General features: G+C 35.3%; 1 protein-coding gene across 3 annotated transcripts in view; it reads right to left on the reverse strand.

Moving 5' to 3' along the window:
* LOC117334787 (long-chain-fatty-acid--CoA ligase 5-like) overlaps positions 1-20549 on the reverse strand; it is a 44372-nt gene that overhangs the window by 6728 nt on the left and 17095 nt on the right. For all 3 annotated transcript variants that reach the window (XM_033894593.1, XM_033894601.1, XM_033894608.1), the window contains 12 exons: positions 12777-12891; positions 11164-11231; positions 7197-7298; positions 5643-5742; positions 5226-5398; positions 4143-4175; positions 3732-3783; positions 3153-3223; positions 2670-2753; positions 2421-2555; positions 939-1021; positions 460-610 (listed from right to left, as the gene is read on the reverse strand). In XM_033894593.1, the coding sequence (XP_033750484.1) occupies positions 460-610; positions 939-1021; positions 2421-2555; positions 2670-2753; positions 3153-3223; positions 3732-3783; positions 4143-4175; positions 5226-5398; positions 5643-5742; positions 7197-7298; positions 11164-11231; positions 12777-12891 (1167 nt within the window). The remainder of the gene's footprint in view (positions 1-459; positions 611-938; positions 1022-2420; positions 2556-2669; positions 2754-3152; positions 3224-3731; positions 3784-4142; positions 4176-5225; positions 5399-5642; positions 5743-7196; positions 7299-11163; positions 11232-12776; positions 12892-20549) is intronic.

Here is a 20549-nt window from a genome sequence, read left to right on the forward strand (position 1 = left end):
TTTTGTATAACATAACATACAAAATTGACCCTCCCTTCCCCTACACATTACATTTTGTATAATATAACAAACAAAAGTGTGAGGATTATTGAGAAACTAGGACTGGACTAATGCCACAATCAATGATACAAGCTTTGATACAGGTGGTGTGATGACATCCCCCCTCCTTTGTGCCTGTACTACAGTAACTACAGAATCCACTTACCCACCTATCAAAAGGACCAATAAAATCACTGAGGCATGATGAATTGTTTCAGCTCAGTAATTTTAGGTAAGTATGTTACAATTTGGGATATTTCTGTTTTTGTTGAGTATGTTTAAACAGAAGATTAGACAGATCAATTTAATCTTTCAATGTCTTGGGGTGGGACGAGGGGATCTCAAGCCAAGGGGAATCGCCCACGTCTCAACCCTAGAGTGAGAAATGGACCTCCTGCTATAACACATCTACAGACATACCGGACAACCCACACAGCACCGGAGGAACTGTAGCACTTTAGCCGACAGTGGGGCAGACCCCGTCGTGATCAGTTTTACTCTCCCGCCAAGTCCTTCCTGGATCTTCTTGAAGACCAATTTATCCCACAAACTGTCTTTTCGTATAATACTCCTGAAAGTAAAGAAAGCATGGAACTGTTTCAAATACATCCTCCCTACAATGTAACAAAAAAGTTTAATGACTGACTTACTAGTCAGGGCTTTTGGGGGCCATTAATGGGCCCCATTCCCATTTAATATTATTTCATATTTAGGAGATTACTCCTGTAAAAGTCTTTCCCAATTCACCAATTTTGTTCCCAATATGAGACACAAGGCCCCTTCCTAAATCAGTGAAGAAAAGCTCTGCTAGTGCTTGAAACTTGAAGAGCCAAGCAAAGAGTGAAAGTGTCAATATTGCAATTATACTGTAACAGAGGGAAACAACACAAATGATATACCGTTTTAGTTCCGACTCTTTACTGCTCATTGCCATCTTGAACATAAACTGTTTGACAGCACTTGCTTGTGTTCCGGCCACTACCTGCAAAATCAACAAGACAACAGTAATAACATCATATAGTGTTGATAATGGATTCTACTCGATAATGATTTTAAATTGAACCATTTGACAGTGTATTTATCCAGAAATAAGCCAGGTACTAAGTCTAAACACCAATCTACTATAGTGCTGGAATTTGTTGCGATATCCTATATTAGAATAGAATTTATTCAGATACGCGTGATGCCAAACTTATCGTAGAATCTGTCGAGACAGGTTAAGCTACCTTAAAGAAGCTGTACAGACATATGACCTACCTTATAGAATTTGTCGAGACACATAACCTACCTTATAGAATCTGTTGAGACACATAACCTACCTTATTGTAGAATCTGTCGAGACAGGTTAAGCTACCTTAAAGAAGCTGTACAGACATATGATTTACCTTATCATAGAATCTGTTGAGACACATAACCTACCTTATTGTAAAATCTGTCGAGACACATAACCTACCTTATCATAGAATCTGTTGAGACACATGACCTACCTTATCACAGAATCTGTTGAGACACATAACCTACCTTATCATGGAATCTGTTGAGACACATAGCCTACCTTATCATAGAATCTGTAGAGACACATAACCTACCTTATCATGGAATCTGTAGAGACACATAACCTACCTTATCATGGAATCTGTTGAGACACATAACCTACCTTATCGTCATAGAATCTGTAGAGACACATAATCTACCTTATCGTAGAATCTGTCGAGACATAACCTACCTTATTGTAGAATCTGTCGCGACACATAACCTACCTTATCGTAGAATTTGTAGAGACACATAACCTACCTTATCATGGCATCTGTTGAGACACATAACCTACCTTATCGTAGAATCTGTTGAGTGAGACACATAACCTACCTTATCGTAGAATCTGTTGAGACACCTTAAAGAAGCTGCAGACACATGACCTACCTTATCATAGAATCTGTTGAGACACATAACCTACCTTATCATAGAATCTGTCGAGACACATAACCTACCTTATCATAGAATCTGTTGAGACACATAACCTACCTTATTGTAGAATCTGTTGAGACACATAGCCTACCTTATCATAGAATCTGTTGAGACACATAACCTACCTTATCATAGAATCTGTTGAGACACATAACCTACCTTATCATAGAATCTGTTGAGACACATAACCTACCTTATCATAGAATCTGTTGAGACACATAACCTACCTTATTGTAGAATCTGTTGAGACACTTTAAAGAAGCTGTAGACACATAACCTACCTTATCATAGAATCTGTACAGACACTAACCTACCTTATCGTAGAATCTGTAGAGACACATAACCTACCTTATCGTAGAATCTGTTGAGACACATAACCTACCTTATCATAGAATCTGTTGAGACACATAACCTACCTTATCGTAGAATCTGTTGAGCAGTCGAGGTACTGAGGGAAACAATGTGGGTCTTAATTCTTTGATGTCATCCATCAACATACGTACATCTCCTTGGAAAAACCCAATTTTAGCACCATACATTGTAAGATAGCACTGAAAGAAAAAACAATTCATAATTATATATTACAGAAGACCGTCATGATAGTTCTTCAGCAAAAATATGAATACAAATCCACAAAATTATCCCTGAACACTGATGTGCTTTACCTCTAGTAATCTCTCGTAGGAGTGAGCCAATGGCAGGTAGGATATTAATACATCGTCAGGCGTGATCCTTATTCCAGCTGGATCCTGCAAGATAAATTTCAAGGATGTCATTGATGATTTTCCCACAGTCAACAATAATTGACAAAAGTGTTATGTACCCTGAGTCTGTACATACATAGTAATAATGACATATGTCTATGAAAATAATGCATTTCAAATTCATTTATTTTTCAAATAATTGTATTTAACTTTAAATGTTAAATAAATGAAAACTGTTGCCACTAAATGCTTTTTTCTCCATTTTTATACAAAGAAAAAAGCTTGAACAATCTCACACTTTGGAATAAAATAAGACGTACTAACAATGGCCTTTCCAGCGTGTTAGTTACACTTTAAAGGTCGGAGAGTGGGTAGGTGATAACGAGACTGTGACAATCGTGTTATGTTACATGGTGTTAATGATATCTACAATAAAATCCTCACCAACTGTTTGTTAGTAGCTGCCACTGTAGCCAACGTTCCTTTGTGAGTCAGCATGGCACCTTTAGGAAGACCTGAAAAAATGTTTTGTATAAACTTTGACATTCAATCACTGCATTAGTTTTAAACAAAAACATGCTTGTGAAACAAACGCTTTGATGAAAATGGCGCTAAATGCAAAATTTAGCCGTAGTACAATTTTTTTTAAAAACAAATCCTATATAATTTGTATTTCCCCCCAATTGGACTGCACACCATTGATATTTGACCTGAGAAGAACTTTCAGGCAAAATTTCAGCTTCCTTTATCACTAAGAAAAAGGGCCTGTACAAGAGTTCAGTACAGAGCTATCCGTGTTGTTTTACATCCTCCTACATGAGTCTAAGTTATGTATTAGCGTCCTGAGCATATTGCAGAATAAATACGGTATCAACTACAAAGTTTAACTTCAAAACCACATAATTGAGTAATTATGCAAATGAATTCTCTCACTTCCTAAATATTTGAGTTAACTAGAATTCGTCTGACTCTCAAACTGTAGACAACTCAATTAAAAATAAAATAAAGGCTGATGTTCTGTACCTGTTGTTCCACTTGTGTAACAGAGAACACACAGATCGTCTGGCTTAGCGGGCTGTAAAAGATCACAGTCATAGTATCAGATAGAGTATCACAGATCTGACCTCGGGGATATCAAATGTAGAATTACTGTAAACGTGCTAATTTTGGCGCACACTCAAAGTTTAGCACATCACCAAATTTTAACAGATTGGCGCACCAGTATTTTTTTCTATAGAAATAGTATATAGAAAGTGTTACTCGTGCAATGCTTCCAGCACAAAAGTGCTAAAATGGTATTACTGCTAAACACTTACAGTATCACAATGTAAATATGATTCCTTATAATACAAATTTGTTAAAGAATAAATTTTATTTATCTTCAATCATTAAAAAACATTCTAAAAATATTTAAAAACAAAAGTGACCAATTACCGTTGGTTCCACAGGGTTTTGTTCTCCCAGTTTCTGTAAGGTAAAAAAAACATACATTTGAAAAAAATTGCTGTCACCTCACTACAACCATATTGTATGTCCTATTATCAACATCAGCTTTTAATCATTAAACAGAGAATATTATATTACTGTCCATCTTGAAATGAGGTTTATAATCCAGGTCAAACATTTATGGACAATTGGCAAATGGCAACTCTAGAAACTGTTATAGATGAAATAACTGTTGTAAGTGATAAATCATTATATATGAGAGCATTGCCTTAGCACTATACTGACAATAGTAAGTGTACAGGGCACTTAGAAAATTGTCAAAAAGTGGGCATTTATTAGGTTAATAAAAGAACATGTAAATAATTGATGAAAGCTATCGGCGGATGTTTTAAAATAAAGAATGTGAAACATTTTTGGTTTTAAAACAAATTTCACTGCCATTTACACCCTGCATTTGCTCAAAGAAATGGTGTCATTTTACTAAAAGTCATAAAAAAGTAGGAGGGGGCTTATTGGGACATGGGTGCTTGTTATGGCAAATACGGTAAATGTAATTACATGTTGTACATCAATATAAACTGGCTGTAAAATTACGTTTAACAACAATAATGAAACCTTATGAAACCTTAAACAATGATAAGGTATATAGTATATCTGAACCTCTACAAACATTACTAACAGCCAAGGATATAGCCCTGGGTCACTTTTAACTGTACTGGCTGGGACCTAGTTATTCATCTTACAATCAAAGTACAAATGTAATTATGAGTTCTACAAATATGTAGGTGCTGTTATGTGTGATTGTGTAAATGTTAAATGTTCTCATTCAACTGTTTAAATAACTGGCTGAATTTTAAAACTAAGACATGTAATGATGATCAATTACATACTTGTTCGTTTGGTATAAAAAAAGCATGTCAAGAGAAAATTTGATTAACTTATCTATTAATTCCTCTAGTACTGCCACTATATAACTATACCAAATTCAAGTGGCATTCCTATCAGCTATGAATTAGTGGAAAATCTACATGAAACATAGACTTATCACACTGTATGAGGACGTTTGCTCACCTCAAGATCCGAGAACTGGATGAGTTCAATGCCACACTGCTTTGCTTTAGCGACATTTTCTGGGGTGGCCGGTTCTATCAGGGCTATCATCTTCAGTTGAGGTGTCTCCTTAATACGCTCAAGTACATTCTGAACTTTAACATTTTTGTCACAACACACCAACTCAATGTCGGCTAAAAGAAAGAAATCAAACAAGACGTAATCCGTTAGTTACATAATGTGAATAGGTTTTATGTAAATTACAAATATAATATACATATATTACCAATAGAAAAATATTAATATCTATAATAAAAACTTATGACAATTATATAACTTCTTGGGTAATAAAAAGTTACCAAAGTCTCCTTTTCATATGAATATTAATATTTTTCTATTTGCAATTAATTACCACTGGAAGAATGATCACAAACTCACCTTGATTTATAATAAAGGAGCAAGCCTCTGGTCCTAATGTGTCATATAAGGGCACCAGTACCATGGAGTACATGTAGCAACCCTGCTCCATGATGCCATACTGAAAAGCACAATATAACAATTTCAGTTGTCAATCTTTGGAATAAAAAAGGTAATTAGTACTTTTAACTGTATTTCACAGCAAACATAAGATCTACTTTATACAGTTTAAATCAGGTTCAGTTTCAGGATATTACATTACATACAGCTTTTCATTATTTACTAGCCTAAAAGTATGATGAGGCTGAGTTAGGTTTCCATGAATACATTTATTGTTGACTAAAATATCAAAAGATACAATGCATGCCACCTTGTAAATTTCACCAGAATAGTCATAAATCGAGAGACATGGTATCTCTTGGCCTAGACGCCATAAATCTGCCTTTTCCTGTCATGGTTTATAACTGCTAAATCAATATATTTGTGGAAAAACAAGTGTATCAGAACTTTGGCATTTAAGACAACTGTTAAAATGAAAATTTACGATGAGGCATAAATATCAGAAACTACTTCATTACATTCATGAAATCAGTGGTCCTTAAGGGTCCAATGCTAGTTTTACTGTTTTTATGATCTTTGTATTTTATTTTATCTCTGTATTTTCTAGTGTTTGTAGACGATTATGTTTCTGTGCCAGGAGGCAGTAAACTCAGGATATACATGTAGAAGTACATGTCATCTGAAAATAATAATAAAACTCTATTCTCCCCTCAGTACTGTACCTAATATATCTGTTGGTAAGGCATTAGGGCCCATTCAGGGGCAATATAAATGATGTTATAAAGTTGAAGTATTTACTAGGTAGTTGGCAGAAGGTTAACAGCAGTGCTTGGGCGTGGGTGACAGTGGTGGGTGGGTGACAGTGGTGGTGGGTGACAGCAGTGCTTGGGCGTGGGTGACAGTGGTGGGTGAGTGACAGTGGTGGTGGGTGACAGCAGTGCTTGGGCGTGGGTGACAGTGGTGGTGGGTGACAGTGGTGGTGGGTGACAGCAGTAGTGGGTGACAGCAGTAGTGGGTGACAGTGGTGGTGGGTGACAGTGGTGGGTGGGTGACAGTAATGGTGGGTGACAGTGGTGGTGGGTGACAGTGGTGGGTGACAGTGGTGGTGGGTGACAGTGGTGGGGGGTGACAATGGTGGGTGGGTGACAGTGGTGGCTGGTGACAGTGGTGATTGGGTGACAGTGGTGATTGGGTGACAGTGGTGACTAGGTGACAGTGGTGGTGGTGGTGACAGTGGTGGGTGACAGAGGTGATGGGGTGACAGTGGTGATTGGGTGACAGTGGTGATTGGGTGACAGTGGTGACTGGGTGACAGTGGTGATTGGGTGACAGTGGTGACTGGGTGACAGTGGTGGTGGTGGTGACAGTGGTGGGTGACAGTGCTGGGTGGGAGACAGTGGTGGGTGGTGACAGTGGTGGGTGGGTGACAATGGTTGGTGGGTGACAGTGGTGGCTGGGTGACAGTGGTGGGTGGGTGATAATGGTGGGTGGGCGGTGTAGGGATGTCAGACCTACCTCTACTCTGTTTTGGGAGTAGATTCCTACAAATGTCTTGTTGGAAGCTTTAAGTCCTTTACTTAACAACCCTGCTCCAACGTTAGCTGCCTTCACCAAAACCTGACAAAAAGAAAAAGAATTAATATTGTGTAAATGGACATACTCCACACGGAACATTTAAGGTCAGACATGTACATTAAATTTGACCAGGTACAAATATACAGCTGAACCCGATTATCTCCAAGTCAGTGGGGTAACAAAGACATCTCGAGATATCCAAGTACTCAAGTTAACCAAGTTATCTTTAAGACAGAATTTTTACTCTTGGAACTGAATTTTTCACTTGAGTTAAGCGGGACCTTTGAATTAACAGAGTTTGAGATAGTGAAGTTTAACTGTACGTAACAAACATGTAAATGTAACTTACACATTTACAGTCAATACTGAAGCTTAACACTACTTATAATTTAATTTAGCTTGTAACAAGCATTTTCATTGGCTCAAAAAATTATGTTATCATCTCATAACATAAAAAACAAGAGATCCCAGAGGGATCTTGGCGCCCACCATTGAATGATCTTCATAGGTTCCATGTCAGATTGATCTTTTCTCTACTTTTCCCTTCTTCTAAGTCTTACTAATCCTAATCTGTGTAAATACAGAAACAGCCCTCTATAGCTAGTACTTTTCAAACAAGCGGAAACTATATATAAAATTTAAGATTTAGCGATAATGGCTGTCTGTCGACCATGTTTTTGGATTGGTCCCAATATGCAAAACTAGGCACTGAGGGGAACCTACAAATGAAATTTGAGAAAGATCCCTTGAGTGCTTTCTGAGAAATAGCGATAACAAACTTCAATTGTCAAAATCCAAGATGGCTGCCTGTCGGCCATGTTGTTTTCTGATTAGTTTCAAAATGCAATATGCATAACTAGGCACCAAGGGGAACCTACATATGAAATTTGAGAAAGATCCCTTCAGTACTTTCTGAGAAATAGCGATAACAAACTTCAATTGTCAATATCCAAGATGGCTACCTGTCGGCCATGTTGTTTTCTGATTGGTCTCAAAATGCAATATGCATAACTAGGCACTGAGGGGAACGTATGTATGAAATTTGAGAAAGATCCCTTCATTACTTTCTGAGAAATAGCGATAACAAACTTCAATTGTCAAAATCCAAGATGGCTGCCTGTCGGCCATGTTGTTATCCGATTGGTCTCAAAATGCAATATGCATAACTAGGCAACAAGAGGAACCTACATATGAAATTTGAGAAAGATCCCTTCATCACTTTCTGAGAAATAGCGATAACAAACTTTAATTGTCAAAATCCAAGATGGCTGCCTGTCGGCCATGCTGTTTTCCAATTGGTCTCAAAATGCAATACGCATAACTAAGCACCAAGGGGAACCTACATATGAAATTTGAGAAAGATCCCTACAGTACTTTCTGAGGAATAGCGATAACAAACTTCAATTGTCAAAATCCAAGATGGCTGCCTGTCAGCCATGTTGTTTTCGGATTGGTCTCAAAATGCAATATGCATAACTAGGCACCAAGTGGATCCTACATATGAAATTTGAGAGTGATCCCTTCAGTACTTTCTGAGAAATAGCGATAACAAACTTCAATTGTCAAAATCCAAGATGGCTGCCTGTCGGCCATGTTGTTTTCTGATTGGTCTAAAAATGCAATATGCATAACCAGGCACCAAGAGGAACCTACATATGAAATTTGAGAAAGATCCCTTCAGTACTTTCTGAGAAATAGCGATAACAAACTTCAATTGTCAAAATCCAAGATGGCTGCCTGTCGGCCATGTTGTTTTCTGATTGGTCTAAAAATGCAATATGCATAACCAGGCACCAAGAGGAACCTACATATGAAATTTGAGAAAGATCCCTTCAGTACTTTCTGAGAAATAGCGATAACAAACTTCAATTGTCAAAATCCAAGATGGCTGCCTGTCGGCCATGTTGTTTTCCGATTGGTCTCAAAATGCAATATGCATAACTTGGCACTAAGGGGAACCTACATATGAAATTTGAGAAAGATCCCTTCAGCACTTTCTGAGAAATAGCGATAACAAACTTCAATTGTCAAAATCCAAGATGGCTGCCTGTCGGCCATGTTGTTTTCCGATTGGTCTCAAAATGCAATATGCATAACTAGGCACCAAGGGGAACCTACATATGAAATTTGAGAAAGATCCCTTCAGTACTTTCTGAGGATTAGCGATAACAAGAATTGTTTACGGACGGACGGAGGGACGGACGGAGGGACGGACGGACGGACGGACGACGGACCACGGACGCAGGGCGATTTGAATAGCCCACCATCTGATGATGGTGGGCTAAAAATAAAAGGAACTACTTTCAGTTATACCGGAAGTAGCGGAGTAATCGTTGTTCACAGGATTTTGTATTTATCGATGTTTTTTTAAATATCTGGAGCAAAATAAACATGTTAAACTTAATGAAAATGTTTCTTATCGTTGTTAATTAAATTATAAGGGTTAACTGTACTATTTTTTTTACGTTATTGAGCAATAACACAAAAAACTGGGGTGTACTCTGAATAAACCGCAAAGCGGTTTATGAAAAGAGTACACCCCAGTTTTTTGTGGAAAAACAAGTGTATCAGAATTTTGGCATTTAAGACAACTGTTAAAATGAAAATTTACGATGAGGCATAAATATCAGAAACTACTTCATTACATTCATGAAATCAGTGGTCCTTAAGGGTCCAATGCTAGTTTTACTGTTTTTATGATCTTTGTATTTTATTTTATCTCTGTATTTTCTAGTGTTTGTTCAATAACGTAAAAAAAATATTACAGTTAACCCTTAAATATGTAATGTTTGGAATCATAGTTATCAATTTGAGCTAGTGGATTCTCTACAGCAAGGAAGTCAGCAGAGGACTGACAGTTATAGCATAAACACAATGTTAACACATACTGGTGCGGTAGTCATCCTTTTGACCACAAGTCATTTCACTTAAATAGCCAGATTGTCAGTCCTAATGCTGTTACATTATCTTGTCATTACAGGCCATAGTTATAATCATATCGTAATGGTATGAGAAACAATTACTTGTAAACCTACAAAGGACATTTTAATTTTTTAACATCCGTTATATTTTACAACTGATATTTTAATCATTAACTTCACTACCATCCACTAGTGTTTACTCATTACATCTTAAATAGCAGAAGTCTTCTTGAGTAGGATGTGACTTAAATCCAGTTTCATCCTGGATAATTTTTTTTATATACGCTGTTTACTTTAGATATTTAAGTATAAAAACAAGGAAGTGTTGAGATCTACATTTCTATTGTGAGACAGGAAAGGGCCTCTCAATGTGAAGTCAAAAGCTATGCCGTAACTCAGTAATCTTGCTAACACACCCATCGTTTTTGTAATAAGTAGTAATGACAAGTGAATGAAACATGAAAGGCAAGCATAGCTGGTCCCTAGTCCTTCATGGGATAACGACAATAAGAAGTTGGATAGATGAAAATTTATAATCAAAATGCATTTTAATGTTCAGAATAAGTAAACAAGACAGTTGACCGTTGAATAGTTTAAATCACACGTAGTTAAAAAAAAGACTTAATTTTAAAATTCAATATGCAGAGTCAAAAATTTGGAATCATAATATGGATATTTTTGTTTTTAATTTAAAATACTACAGAAAAAGGGCAAAAATAAAAAGTTATTGTCTGAAGTTACTTTAAAGTGAGGAGTAATAGTGAACTTGACCTTTCAAGCTCTAAATGAGGAATGCAATTTTCCAGCGATGCAAAGTTATGGTCTTGAAACCAAAATGCCTATACTAAGGTACGAGTAATTTTGGAAGACCTACATTTCCTAACACTTCTAATTGTATAGTATTATAGACAGATTTATTTATTAAGTGAGGCCAGAGTTTAGTTTTGATGCAATATGGTAATAGTTATAGATAGAGGAACACTTACATCATTATAGGAGAGCCATCGATATGGTTCCTTTGGACTAGGCTTCCAGCCATAGCAGGGACCATTGTCTGTAACATAAAGGGTATATAATGTATATATATATATATATAATGTCTGTAACATAAAGGGTATATATATATATATAATGTCTGTAACATAAAGGGTATATATATATATATAATGTCTGTAACATAAAGGGTATACCGTATTTGACCTAATAAGGGCGCAGGGCGCGGGTAATTGACAGTGGGGGCGCCCTTATTAAGATAAGTTATTCTGAAGTTTTATGAAACAGACTATACCTTATAGCAGAATACCCAAGGTTGTGGAAACGGTAAAATATTCAGTCATAAAAATATTCCAGATGAAGATATCTATTCATTATCATATATTAAGCTTAAACATCACTTGAATACTCCTGTAAACTTGTAAACCATGCCAGCTGATCTTTAGACCAGAGAACGTGTGTTCCACCATTTATGTTCAAATGGAACTCTTTTGTGTTCTATTGATTGAAACAGGTGATTTCCCAGATCATATCAAACATCGTTTTCTTTGACCTAATAATTGATTTACAATGTCTTTTACTAGCTTTCTGTTCTGAACAAATCTTATTTATCAACAAGAATGAAGTCTTTACTTTATCTTCAAATAAAGATGGTAAGTTATTATGTGTATGTGTGTTTAGTTTTGGGTGCTCTTTGCACTGACATGTCATCTGTAGCCTGTAGGAATACACAAAATGTTAAGAAAACACGTGTTCCAGTTACTTAATTTGCTAAAGAAAATTGAACACATAAAGTAGCAAAATATTTCACATGAATTTTTACTTTTGATCACCATTTTACACCATTTTGACACTCAGTCAAAGATTTATTTCCTTGAAAAAAGGTAGGGGCGCCCTTATTAGGTCAAATACGGTATATATATAATGTCTGTAACATAAAGTAGTGTCTGCTGCTAGCTTAGCAACATATACAAGTAACACATACAAGTAAAATTGTAGGTGATATATTCAGAAAGTGATCTTTTTTTTCCTCGTTTGTGGAATCATCAATAAAAGCAAGCAGGTAGAAGAAAAGTTGATTTCCCAAACGACGTGAAAATGATATAATATAAACCAAGCTATTGCTAGCATCAGAAAAGTGTGTTTTCCGAACGATGATGATATGCTATAAGCAGGTTCCATGGGAAGCATTGTATTACATTTACCATACTGGTACAATCAATTACAATCTCATACATATTTGATAGTTCTTTATTTGGAATTCCTAACAGGACAATCTGTTAGGCATTGGTCAAACACAGGTCTGTACACAGGACAACATCATATGAAGGAACAGCCACACACATATCAGCTTTATTCGTCCATTTCCAATTGGGCCACTTTTGTTTCATTTTGGGAAGATAATTGTGAACTGGGAAGGAAATTTTCATGAGTAAGCTACAAATTATGAAATATTAACAATATGGAATGGGGCCTGTTATCTGCCTTCAGAAGCCCTCAGAAAAAAAAAATTGTATACAATATTAATTTATCACAAACTTTTCCAAAGGTATTCAATATCCATACAGCAACAGTTTCTGGGAAAACCTGACGAGAGAGAACTTACTTGATAGCCTTGCACCCCTTCTGAATGCTTCATATAGTGTTGTAACACCATCTTCTGCTTCAGTGATGAGCTGTCCATTCGTACACAGTTTAGAAATTCTGGCTCTGTCTTTTCCCTGCAAAAAATAAACATCAAGACTATATAAAAAAAAAATGACAGTAGTGTTTTGTTGGAGTGGAACCCTTATAAGATAAATGACAGTAGTGTTTTGTTGGAGTAGAACATTTATAAGATAAATGACAGTAGTGTTTTGTTGGAGTAGAACCCTTATAAGATAAATGACAGTAGTGTTTTGTTGGAGTAGAACACTTATAAGATAAATGACAGTAGTGTTTTGTTGGAGTAGAACCCTTATAAGATAAATGACAGTAGTGTTTTGTTGGAGTAGAACATTTATAAGATAAATGACAGTAGTGTTTTGTTGGAGTAGAACCCTTATAAGATAAATGACAGTAGTGTTTTGTTGGAGTAGAACACTTATAAGATAAATGACAGTAGTGTTTTGTTGGAGTAGAACCCTTATAAGATAAATGACAGTAGTGTTTTGTTGGAGTACAACCCTATAAGATAAATGACAGTAGTGTTTTGTTGGAGTAGAACATTTATAAGATAAATGACAGTAGTGTTTTGTTAGAGTAGAACCCTTACAAGATAAATGACAGTTGTGTTTTGTTAGAGTAGAACCCTTATAAGATAAATGACAGTAGTGTTTTGTTGGAGTAGAACCCTTATAAGATAAATGACAGTAGTGTTTTGTTGGAGTATAACCCTTATAAGATAAATGACAGTAGTGTTTTGTTGGAGTACAACCCTTATAAGATAAATGATAGTAGTGTTTTGTTGGAGTAGAACCCTTATAAGATAAATGACAGTAGTGTTTTGTTGGAGTACAACCCTTACAAGATAAATGACAGTAGTGTTTTGTTGGAGTAGAACCCTTATAAGATAAATGACAGTAGTGCTTTGTTGGAGTAGAACCCTTATAAGATAAATGACAGTAGTGTTTTGTTGGAGTAGAACCCTTACAAGATAAATGACAGTAGTGTTTTGTTGGAGTAGAACACTTATAAGATAAATGACAGTAGTGTTTTGTTGGAGTGGAACCCTTATAAGATAAATGACAGTAGTGTTTTGTTGGAGTAGAACCCTTATAAGATAAATGACAGTAGTGTTTTGTTGGAGTACAACCCTTATAAGATAAATGATAGTAGTGTTTTGTTGGAGTAGAACCCTTATAAGATAAATGACAGTAGTGTTTTGTTGGAGTAGAACCCTTACAAGATAAATGACAGTAGTGTTTTGTTGGAGTAGAACATTTATAAGATAAATGACAGTAGTGTTTTGTTGGAGTAGAACCCTTATAAGATAAATGACAGTAGTGTTTTGTTGGAGTAGAACATTTATAAGATAAATGACAGTAGTGTTTTGTTGGAGTAGAACCCTTATAAGATAAATGACAGTAGTGTTTTGTTGGAGTAGAACACTTATAAGATAAATGACAGTAGTGTTTTGTTGGAGTAGAACCCTTATAAGATAAATGACAGTAGTGTTTTGTTGGAGTACAACCCTATAAGATAAATGACAGTAGTGTTTTGTTGGAGTAGAACATTTATAAGATAAATGACAGTAGTGTTTTGTTGGGGTAGAACCCTTATAAGATAAATGACAGTAGTGTTTTGTTGGAGTAGAACCCTTATACGATAAATGACAGTAGTGTTTTGTTGGAGTAGAACACTTATAAGATAAATAACAGTAGTGTTTTGTTAGAGTAGAACCCTGATAAGATAAATGACAGTAGTGTTTTGTTGGGGTAGAACACTTATAAGATAAATGACAGTAGTGTTTTGTTGGAGTAGAACACTTATAAGATAAATGACAGTAGTGTTTTGTTGGAGTGGAACCCTTATAAGATAAATGACAGTAGTGTTTTGTTGGAGTAGAACACTTATAAGATAAATGACAGTAGTGTTTTGTTGGAGTACAACCCTTATAAGATAAATGATAGTAGTGTTTTGTTGGAGTAGAACCCTTATAAGATAAATGACAGTAGTGTTTTGTTGGAGTAGAACCCTTACAAGATAAATGACAGTAGTGTTTTGTTGGAGTAGAACCCTTATAAGATAAATGACAGTAGTGCTTTGTTGGAGTAGAACCCTTATAAGATAAATGACAGTAGTGTTTTGTTGGAGTAGAACACTTATAAGATAAATGACAGTAGTGTTTTGTTGGAGTAGAACATTTATAAGATAAATGACAGTAGTGTTTTGTTGGAGTAGAACACTTATAAGATAAATGACAGTAGTGTTTTGTTGGAGTAGAACACTTATAAGATAAATGACAGTAGTGTTTTGTTGGAGTGGAACCCTTATAAGATAAATGACAGTAGTGTTTTGTTGGAGTAGAACCCTTATAAGATAAATGACAGTAGTGTTTTGTTGGAGTAGAACATTTATAAGATAAATGACAGTAGTGTTTTGTTGGAGTAGAACCCTTATAAGATAAATGACAGTAGTGTTTTGTTGGAGTACAACCCTTATAAGATAAATGATAGTAGTGTTTTGTTGGAGTAGAACCCTTATAAGATAAATGACAGTAGTGTTTTGTTGGAGTAGAACCCTTACAAGATAAATGACAGTAGTGTTTTGTTGGAGTAGAACATTTATAAGATAAATGACAGTAGTGTTTTGTTGGAGTAGAACCCTTATAAGATAAATGACAGTAGTGTTTTGTTGGAGTAGAACACTTATAAGATAAATGACAGTAGTGTTTTGTTGGAGTAGAACACTTATAAGATAAATGACAGTAGTGTTTTGTTGGAGTAGAACATTTATAAGATAAATGACAGTAGTGTTTTGTTGGAGTAGAACCCTTATAAGATAAATGACAGTAGTGTTTTGTTGGAGTAGAACACTTATAAGATAAATGACAGTAGTGTTTTGTTGGAGTAGAACCCTTATAAGATAAATGACAGTAGTGTTTTGTTGGAGTACAACCCTATAAGATAAATGACAGTAGTGTTTTGTTGGAGTAGAACATTTATAAGATAAATGACAGTAGTGTTTTGTTGGAGTAGAACCCTTACAAGATAAATGACAGTTGTGTTTTGTTAGAGTAGAACCCTTATAAGATAAATGACAGTAGTGTTTTGTTGGAGTAGAACCCTTATAAGATAAATGACAGTAGTGTTTTGTTGGAGTAGAACCCTTATAAGATAAATGACAGTAGTGTTTGATTGTAGTAGAACCCTTATAAGATAAATGACAGTAGTATTTTGTTGGAGTAGAACACTTATAAGATAAATGACAGTAGTGTTTTGTTGGAGTAAAACACTTATAAGATAAATGACAGTAGTGTTTTGTTGGAGTAGAACACTTATAAGATAAATGACAGTAGTGTTTTGTTTGAGTGGAACCCTTATAAGATAAATGACAGTAGTGTTTTGTTGGAGTAGAACCCTTATAAGATAAATGACAGTAGTGCTTTGTTGGAGTAGAACCCTTATAAGATAAATGACAGTAGTGTTTTGTTGGGGTAGAACACTTATAAGATAACTGACAGTAGTGTTTTGTTGGAGTATACGTAGAACCCTGATAAGTTAAATGACAGTAGTGTTATGTTGGAGTAGAACCCTTATAAGATAAATGACAGTAGTGTTTTGTTGGAGTATACGTAGAACCCTGATAAGTTAAATGACAGTAGTGTTTTGTTGGAGTAGAACCCTTATAAGATAAATGACAGTAGTGTTTTGTTGGAGTAGAACCCTTATAAGATAAATGACAGTAGTGTTTTGTTGGAGTGGAACCCTTATAAGATAAATGACAGTAGTGTTTTGTTTGAGTAGAACACTTATAAGATAAATGACAGTAGTGTTTTGTTGGAGTAGAACCCTTATAAGATAAATGACAGTAGTGTTTTGTTGGAGAAGAACTCTTATAAGATAAATGACAGTAGTGTTTTGTTGTAGTAGAACCCTTATAAGATAAATGACAGTAGTGTTTTGTTGGAGTAGAACATTTATAAGATAAATGACAGTAGTGTTTTGTTGTAGTAGAACCCTTATAAGATAAATGACAGTAGTGTTTTGTTAGAGTAGAACCCTTATAAGATAAATGACAGTAGTGTTTTGTTGGAGTAGAACCTTTATAAGATAAATGACAGTAGTGTTTTGTTGTAGTAGAACCCTTATAAGATAAATGACAGTAGTGTTTTGTTAGAGTAGAACACTTATAAGATAAATGAAAGTAGTGTTTTGTTGGAGTAGAACACTTATAAGATGATGGACAATAGCATTTAAGTAGAACCCCCCTAATTATTTCTATATAAGCAACAATCTTTTAATGGGCTTTACCTTTGAGAGAAGGTGTTCTGATAAAATGATTTAATGAGTGGTAAGATGTAAATATCTACAGTAGACAAGAGAATTCTAACAGAATGTCCTCAAGTAGGACGTTCATTTAATCCCCTATAAGTAATTCTTCGTAAAAACACGAAGGATAAAACCATAAGGATTCGGATTTTAGTTGATCATGCGATGTACCTATTCGAGAGAATACTGTTATTTATCTTAAACAGCTATTGATTTACACAGATCAGGAAGTTCCCAAATGCATTGTCTTCATTCTTGGGCCAAGGGATCTATTTGCCACTGACAAAGTATAAAATAGTCCAATGACCTTGACCCTGAAATTGCAGTACGTTCACTGCCACATTTAACTATTGATTTCATCATTTTATATGCTATATAGTCTCCATGACTATCCTATGGTATTGATTAGCACGTGTTGTGATAAAACAGACACTAGATCCACCTCCACACTGGCACAACGTACACCTGATTAATAAATATAAACAACAGTTATCTCCCCTTGGTGAACTGGATCTTTTATCAGACTGTGAATTAATAATCAAAGTTCTCATGAATGTAAATGACTTTTCCAAATAAACCAACTTTACTTCAAAAACTGTGAAAGTTAAGTTTCGTAGCAAGTAACCTCAATATAATTGTGTTCTGTTCGGAATAGCATACCATTACAGTCAGTGACATTCTTGTAAAGAGCCTATATAGCTAGTACAGTTTGAAATGTTAACTGTGGTGTCCCATTATAAATACTTTCAGTAAGATTGTGCGATATACCTATTAGGTTCATATATATCACTAGGGTATATATCCTCCGCTAATTTGCTTATTGTAAATTGTAAGTACATGTATATACGCGTACACAATATGCATCCTACCACTAACCCTGCTAGGTATACACCAGAATTATCTAATAAATGTAATCGAAAATATATTTATTCACTTCACGATTATGAAACAAGATTTCACTTGTATTATCACTCGTGCTGGCCTCAGTTTGGCAGTCACGCGTCAGGTCTTAATGTGGGACAAAGCCGAAATATGTGGAGAAAACTCACCTAAAAATGTCAGGTTTATTATGTAGGACACCCAATACCTTCGTGTCATCCTCTCGTTTTAGACTCTCGTTTTAGAGTCTTATTATAGACATGTAACTTAGGTCAACATAAAACTTTACAGAAGTTTATGTATTTATAGAAAGTTCTCAAACTTATGAATCAGAGACAGCTTCTCATGCGTGAAGTTTTGTTACCCCGACTCACATAATGTTAGGTATGTGTCACTGTGTATGTAGTAAATGGTATTTTTATTAATAATGATCACCTTCAGGGTATCTTATTCAACTCAGACAAACTATATAGCCTGTCTGATCCGGTTCACGTCACATCAATCACTAATACTACCTTAAGGTACACTTTCAGCGGTGTATTACATCCAATAGCAATAAAGTGTGAAATTATGTACATATATACAGCTATATAAGTTACTCAGTTTATACGGGTACAGATCAAATAATTCTTGACGTGATCATTCTTGCTGTACGACCTAATATTGATACTTTTCCACAAATAAAGCACATTATTCGGGTGTATGTGAAACCAGGTGTGAACTCAATATATTTGTTAAATAAAAATCTCATTCCAAGATCAAGTAAAAAATCCTAACAATTTTATAAGAATATAAAATTATCATAATTGCTTTTCAGTCCTGTAAATTCAATTTTGCACAAATTTAAAAGTTTTTTGGTACCACTTTTTTTTACCCCACTTACATTCTACTAGCCATGCATGAAGTGCCACACTCACATCTTTAAGGTAGAAATACTCACTTCCAGATATGGATAGCAAGAAAAATATTATCAGAGTAAATTGTCTAATTATAAGAAGTTGAACATATCTTAAACAGACACATATCTTAAACAGACATATGCGGACCCAAGCAAGGCCAGCCAAATTTGACTAAGTCAGTGAGGTGGAAATATATAGATCACAGTGACCTATATATTATGTAATTGGAGTAAGCATACCTGAAGATGTATATATAAGTATATACAGTTTTATGACTGTGAGACTTGTAGTGTCAAAGTGAAGGAATCTGAGAAATAGAGCTGAAAAACTAACCAATTGATGTAAGAGGCTACTATTTAATAACCTCACCAGAAATAGGAGTACTATAGATAGCTGGGGTTACAATCCCAGGAATAGTTATGTTGTACATTGTATACCTGAAATTACAACGAACAACATTTCTAATAATAAATCTGAAGTGTACATGTAGATCAGGTTCCATTGGCACACCTTTGGTGAAAGGTATACAGTGCTGTTGAGGTTGCAGTGTTTACACAGAAAAGACAGGATGTAATATGCTATAACACTAACATAACAGAAATCTGCAACCTTACATCAAAATTACAAAATCCCTATTTCTCCTACATAAGTCGAATCTTCTAGAAGTAGGCCGCTTTGGAGTAGACTGAAATACAGAGGTTACTAATTAATGACTTGGCTAGATATATGATTAAGCTGTTTGATCCTCCATAAATAGATTTTTGCACCAGTGTTACATCAGTAAGACATGCATTAGTTGGAATGTTATGTCAGTATATTGGTAACAGCAATTAAGAAATATACTCCTTCTGGTAGACAGAAATGAACTCAGAGACATCAGACTTCCAATATGCTTATCACCAGGTACTTTTTATGCAGAATAAAAAGTATCCGGATACTTTCTATGCAGGAGGTACATATTATGCATGACACCGGTCAAACTACTTAGTCCTGCTTTTACATCTAAGTACTCTAAAACTACGTAGGAACACTCCTTATAGTCCTATTGGTATATAAATATCCAGTTACTCTCAAAATACATGTAGTTGTGAATTGTCAAACAAGTTTGGGATGTCAGTCTTACTGGAAAAGCCAAACCTGGTATAAATCAGTAGTGCCAGATTTGTCTGTCTCATTTTATCTGACTTTCACCTTTTACAAAAACTTGCTGCTTGACCAAAAGATCACACAGCTGTTAGAAGTTAGAAATAATCTCCATATTTCTTAATTGACTATTACTCCATTTACCAGGCTGAACCAAGACAACGTTACTGACAAGGCTGTAAGGTTCAATAACCTAATAAGGTGTCAACAGTCCTGAGCTTTACTAACATTAGTTGTTGGTCAACTAAACAATTTCAAGTCGTTATGCAGTTCAATTCTCGCAACAAATTCAGACCTACTGAATCAAAACCACATGTTTACCTGTCTGAAGCATGTGGCTGCATACCTGTATGAAGAATACTATATTTATACAGGTAAAACAGGTAAATGTATTGACATTCCCGGACGAATACTGCTAATAAGGTAAATCACTGATCTTCCCAACACAACATTAATCATCATAGGATCCATTACTTTTAACACACT

Source organism: Pecten maximus, chromosome 1, assembly GCF_902652985.1.
Source record: "Pecten maximus chromosome 1, xPecMax1.1, whole genome shotgun sequence".
NCBI classification, from domain to species: domain Eukaryota; kingdom Metazoa; phylum Mollusca; class Bivalvia; order Pectinida; family Pectinidae; genus Pecten; species Pecten maximus.